Source organism: Schistocerca americana, chromosome 4 (genome assembly GCF_021461395.2).
Source record: "Schistocerca americana isolate TAMUIC-IGC-003095 chromosome 4, iqSchAmer2.1, whole genome shotgun sequence".
In the NCBI taxonomy this organism is placed as follows: Eukaryota; Metazoa; Arthropoda; class Insecta; order Orthoptera; family Acrididae; genus Schistocerca; species Schistocerca americana.
In genome coordinates, this window is record NC_060122.1 from 652031956 (window position 1) to 652056584 (window position 24629).

The following is a 24629-nucleotide window of genomic DNA, read 5'->3' on the forward strand; positions in this document are numbered from 1 at the left end:
GGGAAGAAAGCCTGATAATTGGTACAATGGGACATATCCTCTGCCACGCACTTCACAGTGGTTTGCAGAGTATAGGTATAGATGCAGATTTAGCATTTTCTTAAGTGCTGTAAGATGACCACACACCAACCACGGAAAACACTCCCATACTAACTGTAATGTTACATCCTCCATACTTCTTTGTTGGTACTACACATGGTGGCAAGTAACAGTGTCCGTTCATTTGCCAAACACAAACCCTTTCTTCGGATTGCCTGAAGGTATAGTGTGATTCATCACTCATTTCTGATTAGTCATGGTGCACTGGTGTCACAGAGTGAAGTGGCACACTGGGTAGCATGTTGGACTTGCATTCAGGGGGATGACAGTTCAGATCTGTGTCTAGCTGTCATGATTTAGGTTTTCAGTGATTTCCCTAAATTGCTCCAGGAAAATGCTGGGATGGTTTCTTTCAGAGGGCTATGGCCGATTTCCTTCCCCATCCTTTCATAATCTGAGCTTGTGTTCCATCTGTCCTGACTTTGCTGTCCGATGGGACAATAAACTCCAGTCTAGTCTTTCTTTTTCCTTCCTCTTTCTCAGTGGCATTGCTCTTTACTCAGTCTCAAGTGTCAGTTAGTAACGACTACAGAAATGTGTCGCTTATTGCTCAATCGTTCTACCCCATTTTGCTAACTGAGCTACTGGTAACACTTTGGACCTCATGATGGATTCCTTCTGCTGATGTCATGCAATTTTTTAAAACCACCTTCTGCGATTCTCAATGCTCCCTATCTATTAGTACATAAGATCTGCCTGATTTTTGTTTAGCTGTTTGGATAACAATGTAGCCTTGTTTTGCAAATCAATAAGATGTTTAGTATACCATGGACTTTGCCTGTTCGGAAACTTAGTTTTGAAACCTTTGTTAATTACTTTGCATTTCTTTATGGGAATACTATCATTAATTTCACACACATCCACACACACACACACACACACACACACACACACACACACACACACACAAGAGAAACGTACTACCGAAGTAGGAAAGAAAAAAAAAAATTGTGCCATGTTGTGGCCTTGCTCCATTTATTCCTGTTTTGGTAGATAGTGAGAGGGTCCTACCGTTCTTAGATTATATTATTAGGCTTTGTATGTAACAGCTCTTCTTACTGAGGTGTCATGTACCATGTAATGCAATATAATAACACCAACTAACTGAAGATAGTGTGTTTCTTGTCATTGTTGCAAAAGATAAGGAGTATTACAGTTTTTGTTTTACTTCAGAGTACTATGTTCCCTTCACTGGGCCATTAAAAGATGCAAGTTTATGATTCACACTTAATCTAGTTTTTTTGTTTTTTATTCTGTTTATAGCTAGCAGACTTGATAGAAAGAGATATTCACTATTTGGCTGTACTGCAGAGCATGGAAGGAGGGAAGATATTCCCAGCTTCATATGGTGAAATCATATTTTCTGCCAACTGTTTACGTTACCTTGCTGGCTGGGCTGACAAAATCCATGGTCACACCATACCTACAGGTAATGAGAGTTCATATCTTTAACTAGAGTAGTGAATGATAACTGCATACCAGTGTAATAGGTCAAATGCAACATTTAATTGCTGTGTTTTGCCCATAAAAGATAAACTTTAGTAGTACCTGCCCTACACACACACACACACACACACACACACACACATACATAGACAGACAGAGAGAGAGAGAGAGAGAGAGAGAGAGAGAGAACACCATTGTTATATGCAAATGACTAATTATTTCAGAAGAAGGGAGAAAGAGAATTGGGAGGGGGTAGAGGTACAATTTGATAGCTCAGATACACTGCATGTGTGGCCGTGCCAGTGCAGACTTAACTGGGGCATTGTCATGAGCCAAAAAGACTGCCTTGGCAATCTCCTGTAAGTAACCTGGAAATTATGGTAGTAACGAGCATACTCAGTTAACATCACAGCATGGCAATCCCAAAAAACTCATTATACACTACTCCGGAGATGATTGGTTGTTCACCATTTTCAGTGGTGATGAATCCATGTGCAACATGCTTTACTGGTGATTAGGAAGCTAAAGAAGTAATCTTGAGTGGCCTAACACAGCTGCAACATTTCTGCTGCTGCCACAATTAGGTGGGCTTTCTGAATGGGGTTGGGCAATCACGGAACATAGTGTTCAGTGATCTTTGTCATGCTCATAATGTTGTGCCAGACACTGAAGTCTAAACTAGGACTTGTTTTCAGTTTTTCCATTGACACCTTGATTGTGGTATGATGGTTTTACAGCACATGGGCCTCCACTTGTCCTGTGATTCTCAACTCTTCTTTGCCTTTCAGGCTTTTTTGCCTTAATTGAAGTGTCTGTGCCATTTAACAGTTGTCCTATAGTGCATTGTTAGCCATACATTTACACCAACTCAGCAAGAATTATTTCTCAATCGATCTTCTTCAATTGCAGAAAACAAATTACCACACAATACTCCTCTATACCAACAACAAGCTGCGCAATTTTTAATGCCTCTGGCAACATGTTACAGTACCTGCACAACATGATGGAAGAGGGTTAACTGTCTCCATAACTGGGAAGAGGAAACAGACATGAAAGAAAGAGTCAGAAGTAAAAATGACTGTTGCTCCTGAGGCTAAAAATATTCCAGGGCCTTACTACTGCTGTTTCTACAACAGCTTTTATGTACCATGAAGTTATCTCAGTCCATGGCATAGAACAACTTTCCTAACTCAACATCTATAAATCATTCCTTTTATCCTCCTTCCTCTTTCTTATCTACTGCTTCTTTCTAAAAGATGAACTTTTGAAAAAAAAGTCTCTGAAATCTGTAGATTTAGCATATTTCTGTTTCTTTCCTGTATTTTTTAGCCATATATCAGCTGATATTGTTCCAATAAGAAAGAAAGAAATTTTTGACATGTTGCCTTTGGCACTCATCCTAGGATCTTCCACTGATGGTCATTTTGTGTTTTTTGTCATTTTTCCAGAATGAGTGGTTAGCACTGTCAAATAATCATCCAGAATTGCTGGTGGTAGACTAGAAGGTGAACCTTTAACAATATTACCCACTCATGCTGGAGAAATTGAGACCCCAAGATAAGTGCCAACAGGCTGTACATCAAGAAATGGCCATGAAAGTTTAAGCAGTTGCATAAATAAATGTTTATCTTCTGCCCAGGCATCGTTAACACTTGTAATAGTGTTTCTCATATCAATTAGTACTATATTTCAGTTGATCAAAGGATAAAAATAAAATAAGACAGTTATGGTCTTTTAAATTTCAGATGGCCCTTACTTCACCTACACACGGAAAGAGCCTGTTGGAGTAGTTGGGCAGATAATACCATGGAATGCTCCTGTACTGATGGCTGTATGGAAATTAGCTCCAGCTTTCGCTACTGGGTGCACTGTAGTACTGAAGCCTGCTGAAGATACGCCTATCAATGCTTTATACATTGCAGCTCTGTGCAAAGAAGTGAGTCTGTGTGCTTCTTTGTCTTTCTTTGAGATACATACAGTGGTTGAAACTATCTGGATACTATTACAGCATATATGAATAGAGACATTGGTGTCACTTGCTGAGCAAAATTCCTAGTAGTATCTGCAGTCACAATGAAGCAATAGCTTGCCAAACTCAGGGACTCCCAATTAGATTAGGAGATGGCTTCTCACAGACAAAATACGTCAGTTTGAGGTATTTATGTGCCACTAATCACAACCAGGTGAAATATTTCTGATGTCATAGCAAACGGAAATTATGATATAATGTTTGTGACCAAACCACTGACCAGGCTCACATTTTAATATAGAGTGAGTGAAAAAAATGAAATTGACTGACAGGGTACAGTGATTATGATTTCTAATCAGAAAACTGAAGTTCACATCTGGAGATGGCCATTCATGATTTCTTAAATCACTTATTGACTGCAGACTCCATTTCTTGCAAAGCCATGGCTAGTGTTAGTATTAAGCAGTGGAAAGTCCAGGATGGAATAACAATATTATGACAAGGACAAATTGTTACTAACCACATAGAGGAGGCACTGAGTCACAGACAGGCCCAGTGAAAACACTGATAAACATTTAAACTTTCGGACAAAACAGTCATAGTACATGCACATATTCACACAAGCTCAACACACACACACACACACACACACACACACACACACACACACACACACATGACCACCATCTCTGGCTGCTGTGGCTGGAGATAGTGGCTATGTGTGTGCATGTTTTCTATTTTTGAATTAGGACTTTTTAGCAGTCTTTTTATTGGGCCTGCCTGTGACTCAATACCTCCTCTATGTGGTGAACAGCAATCTATCTGTTTGGTTATGTGTAATATTGCTAGTGCTAGTAATTTATTCATGCAAGGATAATTCTATGATGAATTAGTGTTTGGCAGGTTGATGCAAAAGAAAAACATTAGTCATAAACACAGATGTATGAAAGTATATACAAGTTTTTAATGACGAGAGTAGAGTTGGTCAGCCCAGTCCTTGAAGGCATCATCTTGGTATTTCTTGAAGTGATTTAGGAGCACAATGGAAAACCTTTATCAGAATGGCTGCACAGAGCATGAGCCTCCATCCTTGTAAATCTGAGGCCAGTATTATAAAAAATGCAGTACCTGATTCATTTATGTCTAGCTTATAATGATGGCTTTCATACATACCTGGAACAAGTTATTTTGATAACAGAAAAATATAATTGTAAGCTGTTCATTCAGTCACTTGGCCATTATCAGCAGGACACACCACACAGTCTTGCAGCTGACTTTAGGCCCATGATCATGTTGTCATGTCTGTGTAACATCTTTGCCTTTCTTTCTATCTTTCTGAAAAGCTAAACAACTTGAGTGAAATTTTAAGTTCGGAAGAATGATGGGACATTAGCATTATGTACTGCCTAACTTGTGTGTGTGGTTTTCCTGCAAAGAGCATTAAGTTTTAGATGTGTAATATGGTGTGAAAGATATTATTTAGTTATTACTATTTTTTATGAACCCATACTCACAGTTCTGTAGCTAATCTTAAATTGTGTAGTGTGTGTTATTTAAGTCCTACACTCTGCCTTTCTAAATACAAGTATTTTAGTTATCTCTTTTGTTTCCTGGGGCAATCTCTGATAGAAAATACTATTAAAGAGTTCTTATGTTTGATTTTACTTAGTAAATGGTTCTTGCTCCATGAGCAAGGGTAGAACTATTTATGATATTACTAATTTTTCTTCTCATGTGACAAGACTGATAGATTAACTCACTTGGCACCATAAGACATAAAAAAAAGGCATTTCCTTACAGTGAGCCTGACTACTACTTTTTCTTTATTTGTATAGCCTGTTTTAGCAGATTTTCCCATTTTGCATGCATTTGATACCCAGAAAAGAAGTCCATAGGTAAGAATTTAGTGTACATAGGAACAGTATGTTGCCATAAGTCACTTCCTGTTATACAGTGGTGATAGGGTCCTATAGACGGAACATTCTGTAGCATTCTCTTTGACAATATCTTCAGACATTCATTCCATGTCAGATGACAATCAATATAAAAACTTTGTTTTTGCTACACAATCTATAGATTTTCATGCATGTTTAATGTGATGGAACAGTTTTCTGTCTTTACACTGAAGTTTATGCTGTTTGTTTGCTATGATCGGAGTTAATTTATTACATGCTACCCCAACTGTAAACATCCTTAAGGGTTTCATGTACCTTCTAAACTAAGAGTTATGATGTTTTATCAACAACTATAATCTTGCTATCATGAGCAAGGAGAATTTTTTTTCATGTCTTGTCTTGTCTAGATATTCATTTATACACATTAAGAGCAGACTTTTCCTAATATAATATCCTTAGGGACAGCTGTGTTAACATGTTTTGGGTTTGATGCTTGCTTCACAAAAAAATTAGTATCTCAAGTGTGGGTTATCTCTATCTTTTGCAGTCTAATTTTCCAGGTTAAAGTGGCACTACTCATTAGCCTTATACCTACTGTTGTAACATCTTATATCTAGAACTAACACTTCATTTAGTAGTCTTTTATAGGCAACAGTGTTAAACACCTTGGACAGCTATAGAAATGTGCCTGTACACAGTTATCCCTGTCGAGATCTTCAAGACTACTTTTGTAAAATCTGTAGTGGCCTAAATTGTACTTACTTGCTTTGTATGCCAAAGAGTGCTTTGTTGAAAATATTGTATATATTCATACAGATCATTACTCTTCCTTTCATAATTGACTCTATTACTTTTTTCTGTAAATGGGGTGGTATTCTCACTCCATTAACTTTCTGTAAATGACATGAAGAACTAACTGTGTTTTCGAAAACTAGAGAGAGTTATTTTGAAAAACTAATAATTATTCTTCCCATCTTACACTCATGGTTTTGCCCATTGTATTGGGATTTATTCGTAACGCTAATTATTGTTAGACAAAGGCGGTTCACAAGGCTGAATAACAATTAATATGCCACACATATGGAAAAAAATTAAAAAACTGTCCCAAGCTGAATACTAATTACCTGTGTTAGAGTATGGATTTATAAAGACATCTAGTGTGGTTGCACATCATGATACATGCTGTGCCATTCTATGTAAGAGTATGGGTGCATTGTCGATTGACGTTTTTCAGCTACTCATATATTATATACGGAAGAAGGGGAAAAAATAAGTAAAACTCTCTGTAAATACAATGGAGGATGCCATTTATTTACCACTGATTACAAAGTTTTATTATTATTATTTTTTATAACTAAATCAGTCCTTTCTTGAAAATGAAAATGTTTCTTGAAGTTGTACACATGCCTCCATAGGTCCTCATCAATTGCTGCAACTTTGTCACCAGTGGCTTGCCTGAGTTCTTTAATACCCATGATGTGCCTTTGGAATGCATGGTCAGAAACATCCACAGGCCAAGTAAGTTCACCGAAATGAGAGAACAGTTCCAAACATTTTACGAACTACAGACATATTGTATTATGTGATGTAGGCTGTTGCTCCATCCTGTTGGAAATATAGGTTTTTAGGATCACTGCCAAGCTGCCTTACCTTTATTTCAACAAAGCCTTCCAATATAGTCACGTACTTTCTGAATCAATGGTCACTGTCTGTTCATTTTCAAAGAAATAGAGGTGTACAATTCCAAAAGCACCAACTCCAGATCAGTCACTTTAGGAGAGTGCAAATGCTTTTTGTGCAGTTTGTTATGGTTCACTGCAGTTTACCCAGCCAGAAACATGAAAATTTGCTTCTTTGACCATGAGGACAGAGAATTTCATAAAGTCAGATGGCTATAAAGTTTATGTTACACAGCTGTAAAGGAAATAGACCTCCATCTCATTTTGACAGCAAGTTTCAGGTCAGGTTCAGATATGCTCATCATCTTTTGTATGTAAAAATGTATCTAGATTGATAGCTTTATTTTCTTTGAGCTTTGAACTTTTATCTTTCAGTACTGTATTGAGCAGCATTTTGAATGCTGTGCTGTCGAATTAAAACTGGAAAAGCCATCCCTCATAATATTAACAGTTTACAGGACACCTGTGGGAAACATTCATAAGTTTCTTTCCCCCCTAGAATCAGTTTTTACAAAACTATAAAGTAATAACAGTAATTTTATGGTATGCAGTAATTCTAACATAAATTTTCATTCAAATAATAACAATCATAAGCAATTTGAATCATTGTCTACTTTCAACATACTCTGTAGGGCAACATTTCCAACAAGAATATATGGATATAGCAAGATCACGATTGACGATGTGTTCCTGAACCCCACAGATTAAAGTGCAGTAAAAACACAGACTGTAATAAGTGACTGTCTGACCACAATGTTAAAATGAGAGCTTCGAAACTTGCCTGCGGAAAAAACAGTGCATGGTCGTACCTAAGTTAAACATGTTAGAACAATAAATTTTGAATCTACTCAATTGTTTATAAATAGTTTACATCAGGAACAACAGGATGAAATATATCAGGCAGACACAGTGTATGAGAAATTGAATTCATTCTAGAACATATTCGTCAAACACTTTGAAACCTACTTCCCTCAAGGACAAATTAAAATCAAAGCAACCTGTATTGGAAGCAGAAGGTGGTTAACAAATGAGATTAAAATAGCACTTGCGAGGATCTGTATATAGAATACAGGACTAGTACAAACCAAGCGATTAAATCACAAGAAGTACTGCAAAATACTTTATACATGTGTAATCAGGATGATTGCATTATTCACAAAAAAGCAAGCCAAACAATAAAGTAAAAACCATAAAAAGTGAGACAAATAGGAACATGAAATCAGAACAAACAGGAAGACCACAGCTGTGTGGTAATGGCACTCATTAGAATAAACAAAAAGTTCCAACCTCAGAATTCAATAAATTTCTTCTCACTGTAACTGAAATACAGGGAACCATAATAATCAGTCTCCCACAGAACCCATAGAACTGCTTAAACACATGGAAAACACGCCAGACAAAGGACTTTATTTCAAAAAAGCAGAACTTCTAAAGAAATTGTAAAAATCATAAAATTATTTAATAGCACTCAATCCTCTGTGTGTGATGGTAGATTAAATAGGATTTTCAAATTATGTGCAGGCTTAATCAGTTACATGTGCTACTATGCAATGAAAAGCATGGTATTTTGAGATGGACTAAAACATGCAGTAGTGATGCCTGAGGCATGTAATATTTAACTGTCAGCCCAGTTCTCTGCTGTATGTTCTCAAAGGTATTCGAGGGAATACTATATGATAGGGTTTATGGCCACACTACATAATATGGCTTACTGACACCTACACAGTTTAGCTTACATACAGGATTTTTCACTGAGTGAGCCATATTTAGCCTCAACAGATGAAATTCTAGGTGAACAACATTTCATAAGGTATCCAATGTGGATCTTCTGTGACCTTGCTAAGACAGTAGGCTGTGTACATTAACACGAACTTTGAAAGCTTCCACACTAGGCATCAACAACAAACCTTTGGCTTGGCTAGAGTCTCACTCACACAACAGGAAACAGAGTTTTGTTAATGGAGACGGGTGTAACAATAAATTCAGACTGGAGCCACTGATTTTCTTAATCTACATTGATTATCTACCAATTACAATTAATAAAACATCTGCTGATGATACAAGTATTCTGATCAGAGGGTCTATCTCCAAAGTGCAGTATACAGCATAATCAGTCACTAATAAAGTGTAAAATGGCTCCAACAAATAGCTTAACCTGGTTTTTTTTCTCCAAATACTAATATATAAAGTTTCAGACAATAAATATAAACTTAAAGTTCCTGCAATGGGCATTAACAATCACAAAATTAATGAAACACACACACACAAAAATTCCTAGGCACCCAGAGGGACATTAAGTTAAGATGGAATGTGCAAATTGATCAGCTGCTCAAGAAACTTAACTCAGCATGCTTTGCACTGTAAATAATTTCTTACTTTGGTGATACAGAAATAATGCTATTGTCACATCTTGCCTTTTTTCCATTCTATAATTGCCTGTGGTATAATCTTCTGGGGAATAAAGTCAAAATTGAAAAAAATTTTAAAATTAAAAATGAGTGGTGAGATGAACATATGTATAGGGATCTTTTCAAGTATCTCAGTATATATACTCACTGATGGTCTTTGCAGCCAATAACAAGGAACTGTTTAAGATAAAGTGTGACATTGACAACCAGGTCACAAGACAGGTGAAAAACTACCACCGGGGGCTCCTCAACTCTCACGAAAGTACACAAGGGAGTTCGCGAGCCAGGTATAGAAGTAGGCAATAAGCTTTCCATCAATGTAGAAAAGGAATTAATAATTTACAGGTATCCAAAAGAAAACTAACAAATATTCCTCATAGATGAACCTGCTATAAAATGAAGTAAAGAAGTAATTCTTCGAGTTACAAGGCATCCCTTAGAGTAAGAATAGAGAAAAACCATGTAGGTAAAAACACTCTTAAAAGAAAAAGATATGATACTTCCACTCATCCCATAAAAGCAAAAGCATTGTATTTTAATTTGAATTATGATGTTAAAAATGTAATTTTATTATTTATTTATGTCATTAGGATAAGGTTGTGTTCTTTCATTGCATCTTACTTTTTAAGAACTCATTTAAATGTATGTGAATAAACTGCAAGTTGCATTGTTATATGCAACTAATTCCTCTTATAAAATAAGACAAATATTGTGTATATGATATGTAAAATGCTCATGTAATACTGCATTGTTTCACTTGATGTGGCATGTATTATTGGCACACTACTTGTATAACATGTAATCAATAGGACTAAGAAGAAATCAAATCAGCAGGTGCCAACCATAATTTCTTTTGTAGGCTGGATTTCCTGCTGGAGTTGTCAATGTTGTCCCAGGATATGGGCCAACTGCAGGATCTGCCATTGCATCACACCCTGAAATTTCAAAAGTGGCATTCACTGGTTCTGTTGCGGTAAGAAAATTATTTCTAGAACATAATTTAATATATGAGTGCTAATATTTGAGTGGAAGTCTGATTAAAAATATCATAATAAGTTTTTTCTAAGAGTTTGGAAAATCATTGGAACACTGACACTGTTGTTGAAAACATACACGAACACTTAAAGCAACAGGCTGGATGATACAGCCTTGTAACATTGCCCTACACAGCTTTGATGTGCTGGAACTGCAAAAAGCTGAAAGGTAGGGGAAACTACTGCCATGAGCTTTTTCCTGAGGGCATGCAGCTCTAATTTATGGCTTAATTACAATGGCACCTTCTTCTGTAAAATATTTTGGAGTTAAAAATAGTCCCCCATTACATCACTGGGTGAGGATTACTCAGGAGGATGTCTTCATCAGGAAAATAAAGACTGACATACCACAAGTTGGAGTGTGGAATGTTACATCCCTCCGTAGATTAGAGAATTTAAAAAGGGAAATGGATAGGTTGAAGTTGAATACAGTGGGAATTAGCATAGTGTGCTGGCAGAAAGAAAGACTTTTGATTGGGTCAGTATAGCGTTATCATCACAAAATAAAATAGGAGTACTGTAAGAGTAAGCCTAATTATGAGTAAGAAAACAGCAGTGCAGGTAAGCGACTAAGAACAGCATAGCAAATGCATTATCGAAGCCAAATAGATGTGAAGCCAAAAACCACAACAGCAGTGAAAGTTAATAAGCCTACTGGCCTCACAGAGAATGAATGAGAAGTGTGGAAAAGGAATTAAAGTTCATGGAGAACAAATAAAAACTTTGATATTTGCCAATGACATTGTAATTGTCGGAGAAAGCAAAGGACTGAAAAACAGTTGAATGGAACAGATAACACCCTGAAAAGAGGTTGTAACATGAACATCAATAAGAAAAAAATAAGGGTAATGGTAAGGGGTCGAAGTACACCAGGCAATGCCAAAGTAATTACCATAAATGAAGAAATGGCACATTGAAAGTAGTAGAAGAGTTTTATTATTTAGGCAGCAAAAAGACTTAAGATGACTGACTTAGGGAAGATATAAAATGCAGACTGGCATTAGCAACAAAAGAATGTCAGAAAAAGGGGAATTTGTGAACATCTGATACAAATTTGCCCCCAACAGTCTTCTCTGAAGGTATTTGTGTGAAATGTTGTATGGAAGTGAAATATGGGCAATATGCAATTCAGCCAAGAAGAAAGTAGAAGCTTTTGACATGTGGTGTTACATAATAATACTAAACGTATTAGATGAATAGATTGAATAACTGATGAGGTAATGAGTCAGATTGGCCCAACTTGCCTAAGTGAACAGATTGAATGATAGGGCACATACTGAGGCATCACCAAATTTTCAATTCGGTTGTGAAAGGAAGCCTATGTGTGTGTGTGTGTGTGTGTGAGAGAGAGAGAGAGAGAGAGAGAGAGAGAGAGAGAGAGAGAGAGAGAGGGGGGGGGGGGGGGGGAGAGAGAGACAGAGAGAGAAGGGAAGGAAGGTGGTTTAAAGGGAGACTAAGGTTTGAAAACAGTAAGCAGGTTCAAATGGATGTAGATTGCAGTTGTTAGGCAGAGGCAGAGATGAAGTGGCTTGCAAAGGATAGGCTAGCATGAAGATGCACATCAAACCAGTTTTCAGATTGAAGACATGACAACAATGAGATGACGTGTGAACATATGGCACCACCTAAGTATTGGAGTGCATGGTGTACAGGTATCTAAAGGTATACATAACATTCATGGTCTATTCCTTTAGAGCTGGTGAGCTCATTCCATTTCTGAAAAGAACCTCCCCACCCCCACCCCACCAAAAAAAAGTACCATTTACTGCACTCATAATTATGTCTGGGCAACAATACAGGAGAGATGAAAGCTGTTTCCCTGGTGGATCTTCTTCTTATTCTTCTTCTTCTTCTTCTTCTTCTTCTCTCTCTCTCTCTCTCTCTTTTTTATGTTTAGTTAGAAGACTTGAATAATTTGACTAACAGCTGTTTGTTGCTGTGACAGATTAGTCATAATGAACATTTACTGACAGAAGTCATACTGGCTTTGGTATTCTACTGTTGGCCACATGCAATCATTACCAATACTTTTTCATTGTTTTTGTTTTATTTTATTAATTGCAATAATAATAACTGAGAAACTGTCCGTATAAGAGACACAAAATAATGCATGCATAACAGGCAACATTGATAAGATATGTCGATAATACACCTCATCTATAAATAAAACTTTAGAGCAAAATCTCTCTCAAAAGGAGGAAATAAAATCTTACAAATTATTTTGAAAATATTAAACATCACACTACTGCTTTCACTCCATCAGCAAATATAGGAATTCTGAGCAAACTTCATTAATGTGTAACTGTGAATAAATAATGGCATACACAGTATTTAGGAGCATGTTGATAATATGCCAGTATTATATGAACATTTATGCAGTTACATAAAATTTTATCAAAAATCCGCTAAACATGAGAATTATTTGTAACCATATTGGACTATGTACCTGCAAATAGTTCACAGCAATAGCCTACTCCTAAATTTTTCAAAACCAATTATTTTACAGTTCCACAGAACAAATAAACTTCATATTCCTGAAATGAATATTAACAATCAGAAAATTAATGAAACCACACATAATAAAATTCCTAGGCATCCAGATGGGCAGTCAGTTAAAACTGAATGAGGAAATTGATCAGCTGCTCAAGAAACAGCTCAGCATGCTTTGCACTGTGAGAAATTTCTTACTTTGGTGACAGGATCCACCAGTCCATCAACATGAACTTCTGATCGCCCTTCACACTGGAAAATAAAACAAATCTTTCTTTTATGCCTGATATGTTGTAGTAATAACTGAGTATTAGGAAGTATTAAAATTGTGTCCAGGTTGGAAAAGCAGTTATGGCAGCGGCTGCACAGTCAAACTTGAAGAAAGTTTCACTGGAGCTGGGTGGGAAGAGTCCACTGATAATACTTCCTGATGCTGACAGTAAGTAAACTATTTAATTCAAATAGAAATATCTAAATACAAATGATACAAGTAGTTTAAAGACATTCATTGTGAGCATCGCATCATTGAAATTTAATAAGGAAAGACCTCCTGCTACCTTGCAAGGAGCACTGCAGAGGAAACATGATTTCCAGATAAGTTTCCGGCTTTCTCTCTTAAAATAGTTAGTGTAGAGAAGCCAAAAGATAGATTAGTTTACATACATAGATGTTTTATCTTGCATAAAAATTAAGTTGTGTGCTGCAAAAGCATGTATTTCTTCTACCCCCCATACAATAGTAGGGAAATAACTTTGTCTCCGAAATGATGTGTGGCTGCCCCCATTTTCTGTAAAATAAGAAACATCAATAGATGAATGTAACTTCTGTTTGTATGAAGTTTGCATATCAGGTTCCAAGTATCTACTTATCAATGACCAATGAGATATCATTGAGTGAAGTTGACTGTTACTGCATTATTTGCAACTTTTATCTTTGTGTATTCTATCACAGTTTTATGTTTTGACAAACAGTAAGTTTGGCTACTGAAGAAATTCTCTCCCAGTTGTGGTAAAGCTAATTGTTTGTACAACCCAGTAGTGATTTCATTTATCTCTTTTGTAATATGACTTCAGGTATGTTGTTGTTGTTGTTGTTGTTGTGGTCTTCAGTCCTGAGACTGGTTTGTTGCAGCTCTCCCTGCTACTCTATCCTGTGCAAGCTTTTTCATCTCCCAGTACCTACTGCAACCTACATCCTTCTGAATCTGCTTAGTGTATTCATCTCTTGGTCTCCCTCTACGATTTTTACCCTCCACGCTGCCCTCCAATACTAAATTGGTGATCCCTTGATGCCTCAGAACATGTCCTACCAACCGTTCTCTTCTTCTACTCAAGCTGTGCTACAAACTCCTCTTCTCCCCAATCCTATTTAGTACCTCCTCATTAGTCATGTGATCTACCCATCTAATCTTTAGCATCCTTCTGTAGCACCACATTTCGAAAGCTTCTATTCTCTTCTTGTCCAAACTATTTATCGTCCATGTTTCACTTCCATACATGGCTACACTCCATACAAATACTTTGAGAAATGACTTCCTGACACTTAAATCTATACTCGATGTTAACAAATTTCTCTTCTTCAGAAACGCTTTCCTTGCCATTGCCAGTCTACATTTTATATCCTCTCTACTTCGACCATCATCAGTAATTTTGCTCCCCAAATAGCAAAACTCCTTTACTACTTTAAGTGTCTCATTTTCTAATCTAATTCCCTCAGCATCACCCGACTTAATTTGACTACATTCCATTACCCTTGTTTTGCTTTTGTTGATGTTCATCTTATATCCTTCTTTCAAGACACTGTCCATTCCATTCAACTGCTCTTCCAGGTCCTTTGCTGTCTCTGACAGAATTACAATGTCATCGGCGAACCTCAAAGTTTTTATTTCTTCTCCATGAATTTTAATACCTACTCCGAATTTTTCTTTTGTTTCCTTTACTGCTTGCTCAATATACAGATTGAACAACATCGGGGAGAGGCTACAACCCTGTCTTACTCCCTTCCCAACCACTGCTTCCCTTTCATGCCCCTCGACTCTTATAACTGCCATCTGCTTTCTGTACAAATTGTAAATAGCCTTTCGCTCCCTGTATTTTACCCCTGCCACCTTTAGAATTTGAAAGAGAGTATTCCAGTCAACATTGTCAAAAGCTTTCTCTAAGTCTACAAATGCTAGAAACGTAGGTTTGCCTTTCCTTAATCTTTCTTCTAAGATAAGCCGTAAGGTCAGTATTGCCTCACGTGTTCCAGTGTTTCTACGGAATCCAAACTGGTCTTCCCCGAGGTTGGCTTCTACTAGTTTTTCCGTTCGTCTGTAAAGAATTCGTGTTAGTATTTTGCAGCTGTGACTTATTAAACTGATAGTTCGGTAATTTTCACATCTGTCAACACCTGCTTTCGTTGGGATTGGAATTATTATATTCTTCTTGAAGTCTGAGGGTATTTCGCCTGTTTCATACATCTTGCTCACCAGATGGTAGAGTTTTGTCAGGACTGGCTCTCCCGAGGCCGTCAGTAGTTCCAATGGAATATTGTCTACTCCGGGGGCCTTGTTTCGACTCAGGTCTTTCAGTGCTCTGTCAAACTCTTCACGCAGTATCATATCTCCCATTTCATCTTCATCTACATCCTCTTCCATTTCCATAATATTGTCCTCAAGTACATCGCCCTTGTATAGACCCTCTATATACTCCTTCCACCTTTCTGCTTTCCCTTCTTTGCTTAGAACTGGGTTTCCATCTGAGCTCTTGGTATTCATACAAGTCGTTCTCTTATCTCCAAAGGTCTCTTTAATTTTCCTGTAGGCAGTATCTGTCTTACCCCTAGTGAGATAGGCCTCTACATCCTTACATTTGTCCTCTAGCCATCCCTGCTTAGCCATTTTGCACTTCCTGTCGATGTCATTTTTGAGACGTTTGTATTCCTTTTTGCCTGCTTCATTTACTGCATTTTTATATTTTCTCCTTTCTTCTGTTACCCAAGGATTTCTACCAGCCCTCGTCTTTTTACCTACTTGATCCTTTGCTGCCTTCACTACTTCATCCCTCAAAGCTGCCCATTCTTCTTCTACTGTCTTTCTTTCCCCCATTCCTGTCAATTTGTCCCTTATGCTCTCCCTGAAACTCTGTACAACCTCTGGTTCTTTCAGTTAATCCAGGTCCCATCTCCTTAAATTCCCACCTTTTTGCAGTTTCTTCAGTTTTAATCTATAGGTCATAACCAATAGATTGTGGTCAGAGTCCACATCTGCCCCTGGAAATGTCTTACAATTTAAAACCTGGTTCCTAAATCTCTGTCTTACCATTATATAATCTATCTGATACCTTTTAGTATCTCCAGGGTTCTTCCATGTATACTTCAGGTGTACTGTTACATTTTTCAGATTGCCTTTTGCTTATAAAACTGAGACTTGTAATGTAAAAAAAAAAAAAATAAATAAATAAAATAGAAACTGTAATAGTAGTAGTAATAACACAATAACCATATGTTTCAGTTGATGAAGCAGTACAGATAGCACATGATGCACTGTTCATCAACCAAGGACAAGTCTGCTGTGCAGGAACAAGAACTTTTGTGCATGAAGATATATATGACGAATTTGTTAAGAAAGCAAAAGCAAAAGCTGAAGAAAAGAAAGTTGGTGATCCTCTGGCAGATGGCATTCTTCAAGGTCCTCAGGTAACAAATAATTGTATTACATGAACAATGATATAGAATAAGTATAGCATTACATTCTGGAACTCCCTGTGAATTTCATCCACCTTTTGGACAACAAATACATATTTTTACAATGAGGAACATTAAGTTCTAATAAATAATACAATAAAATTGCAAGAACAATGAATAGCTGACCAATACTTATCTTCCATGTAAGTTAACAGTTTCATCAGTGAATTGTGCCTTCGATGCAAATATTAAAATTATCAATACTTGAAAACACTGTATGATATGGACAGATAAAAAATTTGATCATCAACTTGCAGCAGGACAAAAACACACACAAAGAAAAAAAAAATGTGTGACCTTTCAGAGCGTCGCTTCTTCTTCTGGCAGCAGGGTGGAAGGGAAAAGAAGAGGGATGCAGGAAAAGCTTTAGTGAGGTTGAGGAAATGGGAGGAGTGATGGAAATTTTACTGGAACCTCATTTCAGGGGAGACTTCCTACACACACCAAAAAAAAGTTTTGCATCACCTTGCTTCCGAGAGTTCCGGAACCTGTACAGAAAATTGGAATAGAGTTCAACCTAAACATTATTTCTGCCCTTTTTATTGCTCATGAAAACCACACATTGCATGTTATACCACCATACAGTGAGACCTTCAGAGGCGGTGGTCCAGATTGCTGTACACACCGGTACCTCTAACACCCAGTGGTACATCCTCTTGCACTGATGCATGCCTGTATTCATTGTGGCATACTATCCACAAGTTCATTGAGGCACTGTTGGTCCAGACTGTCCCCCTCCTCAATAGCAATTCACCGTAGATACCTCGGAGTGGTTGGTGGGTCACATCATCCATAAACAGCCCTTTTCAACCTATGCCAGGCATGTTCGATAAGGTTCATGTCTGGAGAACATGCTGGCCACTCTGTTCGCGTGATGTCGTCTTCCTGAATGAAGTCATTCATAAGACGTGCGTGATGCCGGCGCGAATTGTCATCCATGAAGACAAAGGCCTCACCAATATGCTGCTGATATGGTTGCACTGTCGGTTGGAGGCTGACATTCACGTATCGTATCCCACATAATGCCACTCCAAAACATAAGGGAATCTCCACCTTGCTGCACTCGCTGGACAGTGTGTCTAAGGCATTCAGCCTGACTGGGTCGCCTCCAAATACATCTCCCACAATTGTCTGGTTGAAGGCATATGCGACACTCATTGATGAAGAGAACGTGATGCCAATCCTGAGCGGTCCGTTTGGCATGTTGTTGGGCCCATCTCTACTGTGCTGCATGGTGTTGTGGTTGCAAAGATGGACCTCACCATGGACGTCGAGAGTGAAGTTGTACATCATGCAGCCTGTTGCACAAAGTTTGAGTCATAACATGACATCCTGTGGGTGCGCAAAAGTATTATTCAACATGATGACATTGCTGCCAGGGTTCCTCTGAGCCATTATCCGTAGGTAGTGGTCATCCACTGCAGTAGTAGCCCTTGGGTGGCCTGAGTGTGGCATGTGATCGACAGTTCCTGTCTCTCTGTATCTCCTCCATGCCCGAAAAACATCGCTTTGGCTCACTCTGAGACACCTGGACACTTCCCTTGTTGAGAGCCCTTCCTGGCACAAAGTGATAACGTGGATGTGATCGAGACATGGTACTGACCGTTTAGGTATGGTTGAACTACAGACAACATGAGCCATGTACCTCCTTCCAGGTGGAATGACTGGAACTGTTCGGCTGTCAGACCCCCTCCATCATGCATGGTTGTTTACATCTTTCAGCGGGCTTAGTGACATCTCTGAACAGTCAGAGGGATTGTGTCTGTGATACAATATCCACAGTCAATGTCTATCATCAGGAGTTCTGGGAACCGGTGTGATGCAAAACTTTTTTCGATGTGTGCAGATGGGATCCTTCCACATCATCTTATTCTATGGCATTTTCATTATCTTTGTGTGAATGTTAAACTGAATGTTATTATAATTTCTGACATGTACATATCTTTTTAGCTCTTTCCAGAGAAAAGTTAACTACTGCTGCAAGTAGTGAAGCGATTCAGAAAACACAAACAATGGAAATTTCAGCTAGGAATACCAACAATGTAGGGAAAGACAGATTGCTACTTATTGTAAAGAAGACATTTCAAGTTGTAGACAGGCACAATTAAAAGACACTTACATAAAGCTTTTGGACACATCCTTCATCAGTAAAACGCACACCACACACACACACACACACACACACACACACACACACACCATTTACACATACAAGCAAGCACACCTCACGCACACGACTCCCAACTCCAGCATTTAGGGCCAAAATGCCGAGATGCTGGAGTTGGCGGTTGTGTGTGCATGGTGCTTTTGTGTGTAACTGTGCCTGTCTGCAATTTGATGTGTCTTCTTTATGGTAAGTAGCGATTCAGAAAATACTTTAACTTTGAAGTAAATGTTGATGTATTTTTGAATAGACCATTTCACTTTATTTGTCTTGCATATATTGTGAGATACGTAAATCACGTTTCTTATGATATGATGCACACTTTTAGTTAAATATATCTGGGTTTTACCACTGTAATAATCACTTAGTTTTGCCAAATACTGTAGTTTGTATCATAATTGGGCATAATATTTGTGCCCTGTTTCAGTACAGTGCAATGTATTTTTAAAATATCAAGAAAAATTATCACAAATTGTAATATGGAAACTGAGAAAAAAACACAATTTAAGGTGAACTTTTTTGATAAAAAATTATGTTTGATAGAAACATTGTTTCCTAAAAAATAAATTCTTTTCAGATTAATGAAAAGATGATGAATAAAGTTCTGAGCTACATCAAGGCAGGAAAGGAAGAAGGAGCTCGTGTTGAATGTGGTGGAGAACGTATAGGTACAGCTGGCTACTTTATCAAGCCAACAGTGTTCTCAAATGTTACTGATGACATGAAAATTGCGAAAGAGGAGGTAAGAACTTTATAACATTATCCTTTTTACTAGATGAAATTTGCTTGTGTGTGGACTGCTAAAATATGTTCTGTTTATTATTGCCAATTTTTCCCTTTTCAAACAATTAATCTATAGGTTTTCATAAATTCTAACACATGAATATTTACAAGACACTATAGAAAGTTCAACAAAAATATTAAATGTTTTACATTTGATCTTTGTATCTTTTATGTTTGAGTACAGTGCTTTACAAAAAATGTTTCAGATATTTGGCCCTGTACAAAGTATTCTAAAATTCAAAACTCTGGAAGAAGCTATTGAAAGAGCTAACAATACGACTTATGGATTGGCATCTGGAATTGTGACTAAAAATATTAATAATGCCCTGGTGTATGCAAATGCTTTGGAAGCTGGCAATGTCTGGTTAGTCTTATTCTCACTATCAGTATCTGTTGATATAATGAAGGAATGCTGTTCTTGTCAAAAATGGTGATGTTGATTATGTTATTTATTAATATAATCATGACAGGCAGTTTTATTCACTTCTTTCTGCGTGACCTTGAGTGATAAACTGGTTGTTATGAGATTGAGATCTACCCAGTGTTTGTTTGTTTTTGACAAGTCTTGGCACGGACTAACTGGTCTTGCTGGTAACAACAGGCCTCTACTTTAGAAGTTAGTTAGTTATACGCTCCATGGCTCATTTGCACAATGAATCATAATGACAAGTCATTTTACATACATATCACAACTTAATTTTTAAATATGGCTACATGCTGAACAGTTATAAAGTTTTTTATTTTTTTAATTAACATGGTATAGATTATTTTGTGTATTAAATAATAAAACAGATAACTGCAATATTATGAAAAGAATAGATTGTTACCCATCATAAGGATGACACATTGAGTTACAGATAGGCAAAATGAAAAGACTGTCACATATTGAACTTTTGGCCAAAACCTTCTTCAGAAAATCACACACACACACACACACACACACACACACACACACACACACACACAGACAATTCGCTGCTCTGGCCAGAATGCAACTGTTGCATTGCTGGAAAGCAGCAATCCTAAGTAGGGTGGGGAAGATGGTTGGGGCAGCAGGGTACTGACACCAGGAGAGAAGAACATTTGTCTGGTGGAGCCTGCAGGGATTAAATGTCAGCAGGACAAGGGACAAGACCACCAGGCACAGTGTTGGGAGGCTGTGTGGGAGTGGGAAACTGGGAGCCGAAAATAAGAGGAGTAGAGAAAGAGAAATGACCGATGGATGTGTTGACAGGTAATGGCACACAGTGAGGATGAGGGGACATAAAATGGGAGAAGGTGATATGACACAGGGAGCAGAAACTGTTGGGTGGAGGGTTTGGGGATAATAGTGGAGGCCGGGATAATTTTGGGAATGGAGAATGGGTTGTAAGAACTCACATCTGTGCAGTTCAGAAAGTTGGTGGTGGAGGGGAGGATCCAGATGGCTCAGTTTCTAAAGCAGCCATTGGAACAGGGATGTTATGTTCAACTACATGGTGTGTCACAGGGTGGTCCACTTTGCTCTTGGTCACAATTTGGCAGTGGCTGTTACTCCAGGTGGACAGTTGCTTGGTAGTCATACCAATATAAAAAGCTGTGCTATGTTTGCAGCAGAGCAGGTATTACATGGCTGCTTTCACAGGTGGCCCGACCTCTGATTGGATAAGCTTGTGTCAGGATTGGAATAGGAAGCACAGGGTTGACTGGATAGGTCTTGAACCTGGTCTTCCACAGAGATATGATTGCCGTAGCAAGGAGATTGGATTGGGAGTATCATAAGTATGGACTAGGATGTTACGTTTGGGTGAGTGAACACCACTTTAAGAGCAATGAGAAGTGTGATGGTACTTAATGGTTACTGCTAGTATCATTGCTCTTCCAAGCAGCATCTCATACGAGCAAACCAGTTGCATCTTTACCTGCAGTTAGGTGTACTTTAGGTACTGGGCTGTGCATGGCTTTGTTGAAAAAGAATAGTTCAATTTAGTCATAGGGTTGAGCCACGCATGTATGCTTTCAGGCCCTACAACTAATTCACTGCAAATAATCTGTAGCTGTGATCCTGCAATCAAATAGTCCATGAATTGGCTAGAATTGAGATTCAATAAAAAACACAGAAACAAAAAAAGAAAAGTTAAATGAATAATTTAATAACAAGAGTTCCATTCTAATGTCTGTAATTGATGTATTGAACTAAGTGTGTAGAATCAATGAGACTGGAGACCCACTAACAGACTTCTTGAAAAATATCATCCACACATTTCTGAAGATAACAACGGCAGATAAGTGCAGGAACTAGTACACAATCACCTTAACAGCTCATGCATCCAAGTTGCTGGCAAGAATAATATACAGATGAATGAAAAAGATAATTGAGGATAACTTCGATGTTGATTAGTTCTATGTGAGGAAAGGTAATGGCACAAGAGAGGCAGTTATGATGTTATGATTGAAAATGAAAGCAAGACTTCACAAATATCAAGACTCATTCATAGAATTTGTTGACCTAGAAAAAGCATTTGTCAATTTAAAATAGTGCAATAGGCTCAAAATTCTGTGAAAAATACGAGCAAGCTTCGAGGAAAGATGGATGATATACAATATGTGTACACAAGAATCAAGCTGGAAGAATATGAATAGAAGATCAAGAACAAAGAGCACAGATAGGATCTACGATGGGGGTGCAATGTTTCTCTCCTAATGTTCACTCTATACATTGAAGAAGAAATGATGGAAATAAAAGAAAGTTTTAAGCGTGGGTTTGAAAATCTGGGTGAAAGCATATGAGCGATAAGATTCACTGATGACATCACCGTTCTTAGTACAGGTGAAGAATTACTATGGGATCTGTTTATTGCAATGAACAGTCTTAGAGTCAAGAAAATGAATTCAGAGTAAATGGAATTGGTGACCATAAAGTAGATGAAGTTAAAGAACTCTGCTACCTTGGGAGCAAAATAACACATGGTGGATGAAGCAAGGAGGACAGGAAAAGTAGACTAGAACAGGCAATGAGTGCATTTCTTGACAAAAAAAAGTTTACTTGTTTCAAACGTCAGCCTTCATTTGAGGAAATAATTTCTGAAAACATACATTTGGTGCGCAGCATTGTATGCTAGGGAAACATGGACTGTGGGAAAACTGGAAAAGAAAATAATCGAAGTGTTTGAGATGCGATGCTATAGAAAGTTGTTAAAAATTAGATGGACTGATAAAGAATGAAGAGGTTCTCAACAAAATGGCAAAGAAAGGAATGTATGAAAAACACTGATAAGAGGAAGTAACGAGATAATAGGACTTGTGATTAGACATCAGGGAATTCTTACGTAGCTCTAGGAGGAGGTGCAGAAGGTAAAAACTATATGACAAGAATAACTGGTGACATATGGTGCGAGTGCTAATCTCAGATGAAGAGGGTGGCACAAAAGAAGAATTCATGGCTGGCTGCATAATACCAGTCAGAAGACTGATGACTCAAAAATAAAGAAATAAATAAGAGCTGGCTGTGATAGACTTAAAGAGATGAAATACTAAGGTGTTCCCATCACTTCTTAAAATTGTAATTGCACAAACTGTTTGTAAAATAGTTGATTAGCATTAGAGATACTACTTTCTTGACATACCATCATTGCTCTGTTCATCCACTGTAGCGTATTAAATCAGTAAGATATGATAGGTGTTGTACTACACTACCCACTTTCTTCATTTAGTTGTGTAATTAATTTAGCTTCAATAATTGAAGGTTTACCTACTCCCTTTTTTTTATAGGATTAACTGCTACAACGTCATTACACCGCAAGCACCATTTGGTGGCTACAAGCAGTCTGGAATTGGCAGGGAACTGTAAGTAAATAGTATAGATTAAAAAGTAAAATGACATAACTAGTAAAACAATTTTTGATTATGCTACAATGCCTAATATTTTTCAGGGGAGAAGACACACTGCAGGAATATCTGCAGGTAAAGACTGTGTCTGTGAAACTTCCAAGCAAATCGTAAGATCTTTCAGCCACCAAATAAGGATTTTGTTCTGTTAAACAAATCATTATTGTGAAGCTTTAACAAACTTTTGTGCTGATCATATTGTAAAACCAGTAATATGGAAATAAATTTATATTTTTTTATCAGAGTATTTACTTTCTTTGTAATTAGCACCTTTTGCTCATTTTGGCAATAAAACTATAACTATCATACGACTTTTGTAGATCAGTTTATAAAAATAATGGTAATTGTTAATATGTACGGGAGAGATGGATAAACTTGGGGTAGAATAAAGCTGACCTAGTACAACACAACAATTAAAAAAACTGAGTGTTCACCCATTAAAACTGTAGTAAATAATGCAGAATACATTACCATTTTTCATTAATATGCACAGTTCAGCTAGCAGCACTCATGCAACATTTCTTAATGATTTAGATCTTGCATTAAATAGTTTAATAAATGTAAATATAATTACAAAATAATTTTGTTACAGGGAGACAAAATAGCTGACAAGTACTTGCCTTCAGGAGGAAAAATTTTAAGTACTGTGTGTGTGTGTGTGTGTGTGTGTGTGTGTGTGTCATGTTGAGAGGTGAACCCCCCCCCCCCCCCCACCTTCCCCATATGGGGAGAACGATCTGAGTTGAAAAATGGGAGGCATCAGAGAAAATCTGGGATAGTTTTTCGTATTTTTGGGCATCTATCGACGGTATGTAAATTTCATCCCCAAAGAATAAGTCCTGGCCAGGCATTCTGTCTCCTTGTAATTTTATGTGGTTCTCTCCCTTGAATTTTTTTATACAAATAACATTGTGTTTTCATTTTAACAGTGATTACCTTAAAGAATAAAAATTGAAAGATTTTCCTCATTTAACCCATATACCAAGCAAGTAATACATGTACATTACTGTCCATTTTCCATACAACAATTATTGCAAATGCTACAACTGCTGTAGATTATATATCATCA

At 37.5% G+C, this 24629-nt stretch overlaps 1 protein-coding gene across 1 annotated transcript in view; it reads left to right on the forward strand.

Annotated features, from left to right (window-relative positions):
• LOC124612467 (aldehyde dehydrogenase 1A1-like) overlaps window positions 1-23807 on the forward strand; it is a 39740-nt gene extending 15933 nt beyond the window's left edge. Inside the window, exons 4-12 of the mRNA XM_047140696.1 lie at window positions 1363-1528; window positions 3291-3481; window positions 10356-10469; window positions 13357-13459; window positions 16514-16698; window positions 19488-19652; window positions 19900-20057; window positions 23444-23518; window positions 23605-23807. Coding sequence (XP_046996652.1) covers window positions 1363-1528; window positions 3291-3481; window positions 10356-10469; window positions 13357-13459; window positions 16514-16698; window positions 19488-19652; window positions 19900-20057; window positions 23444-23518; window positions 23605-23674 — 1227 coding nt within the window. The 3' untranslated portion in view covers window positions 23675-23807. The remainder of the gene's footprint in view (window positions 1-1362; window positions 1529-3290; window positions 3482-10355; window positions 10470-13356; window positions 13460-16513; window positions 16699-19487; window positions 19653-19899; window positions 20058-23443; window positions 23519-23604) is intronic.
• Window positions 23808-24629: the final 822 nt, after the last annotated feature.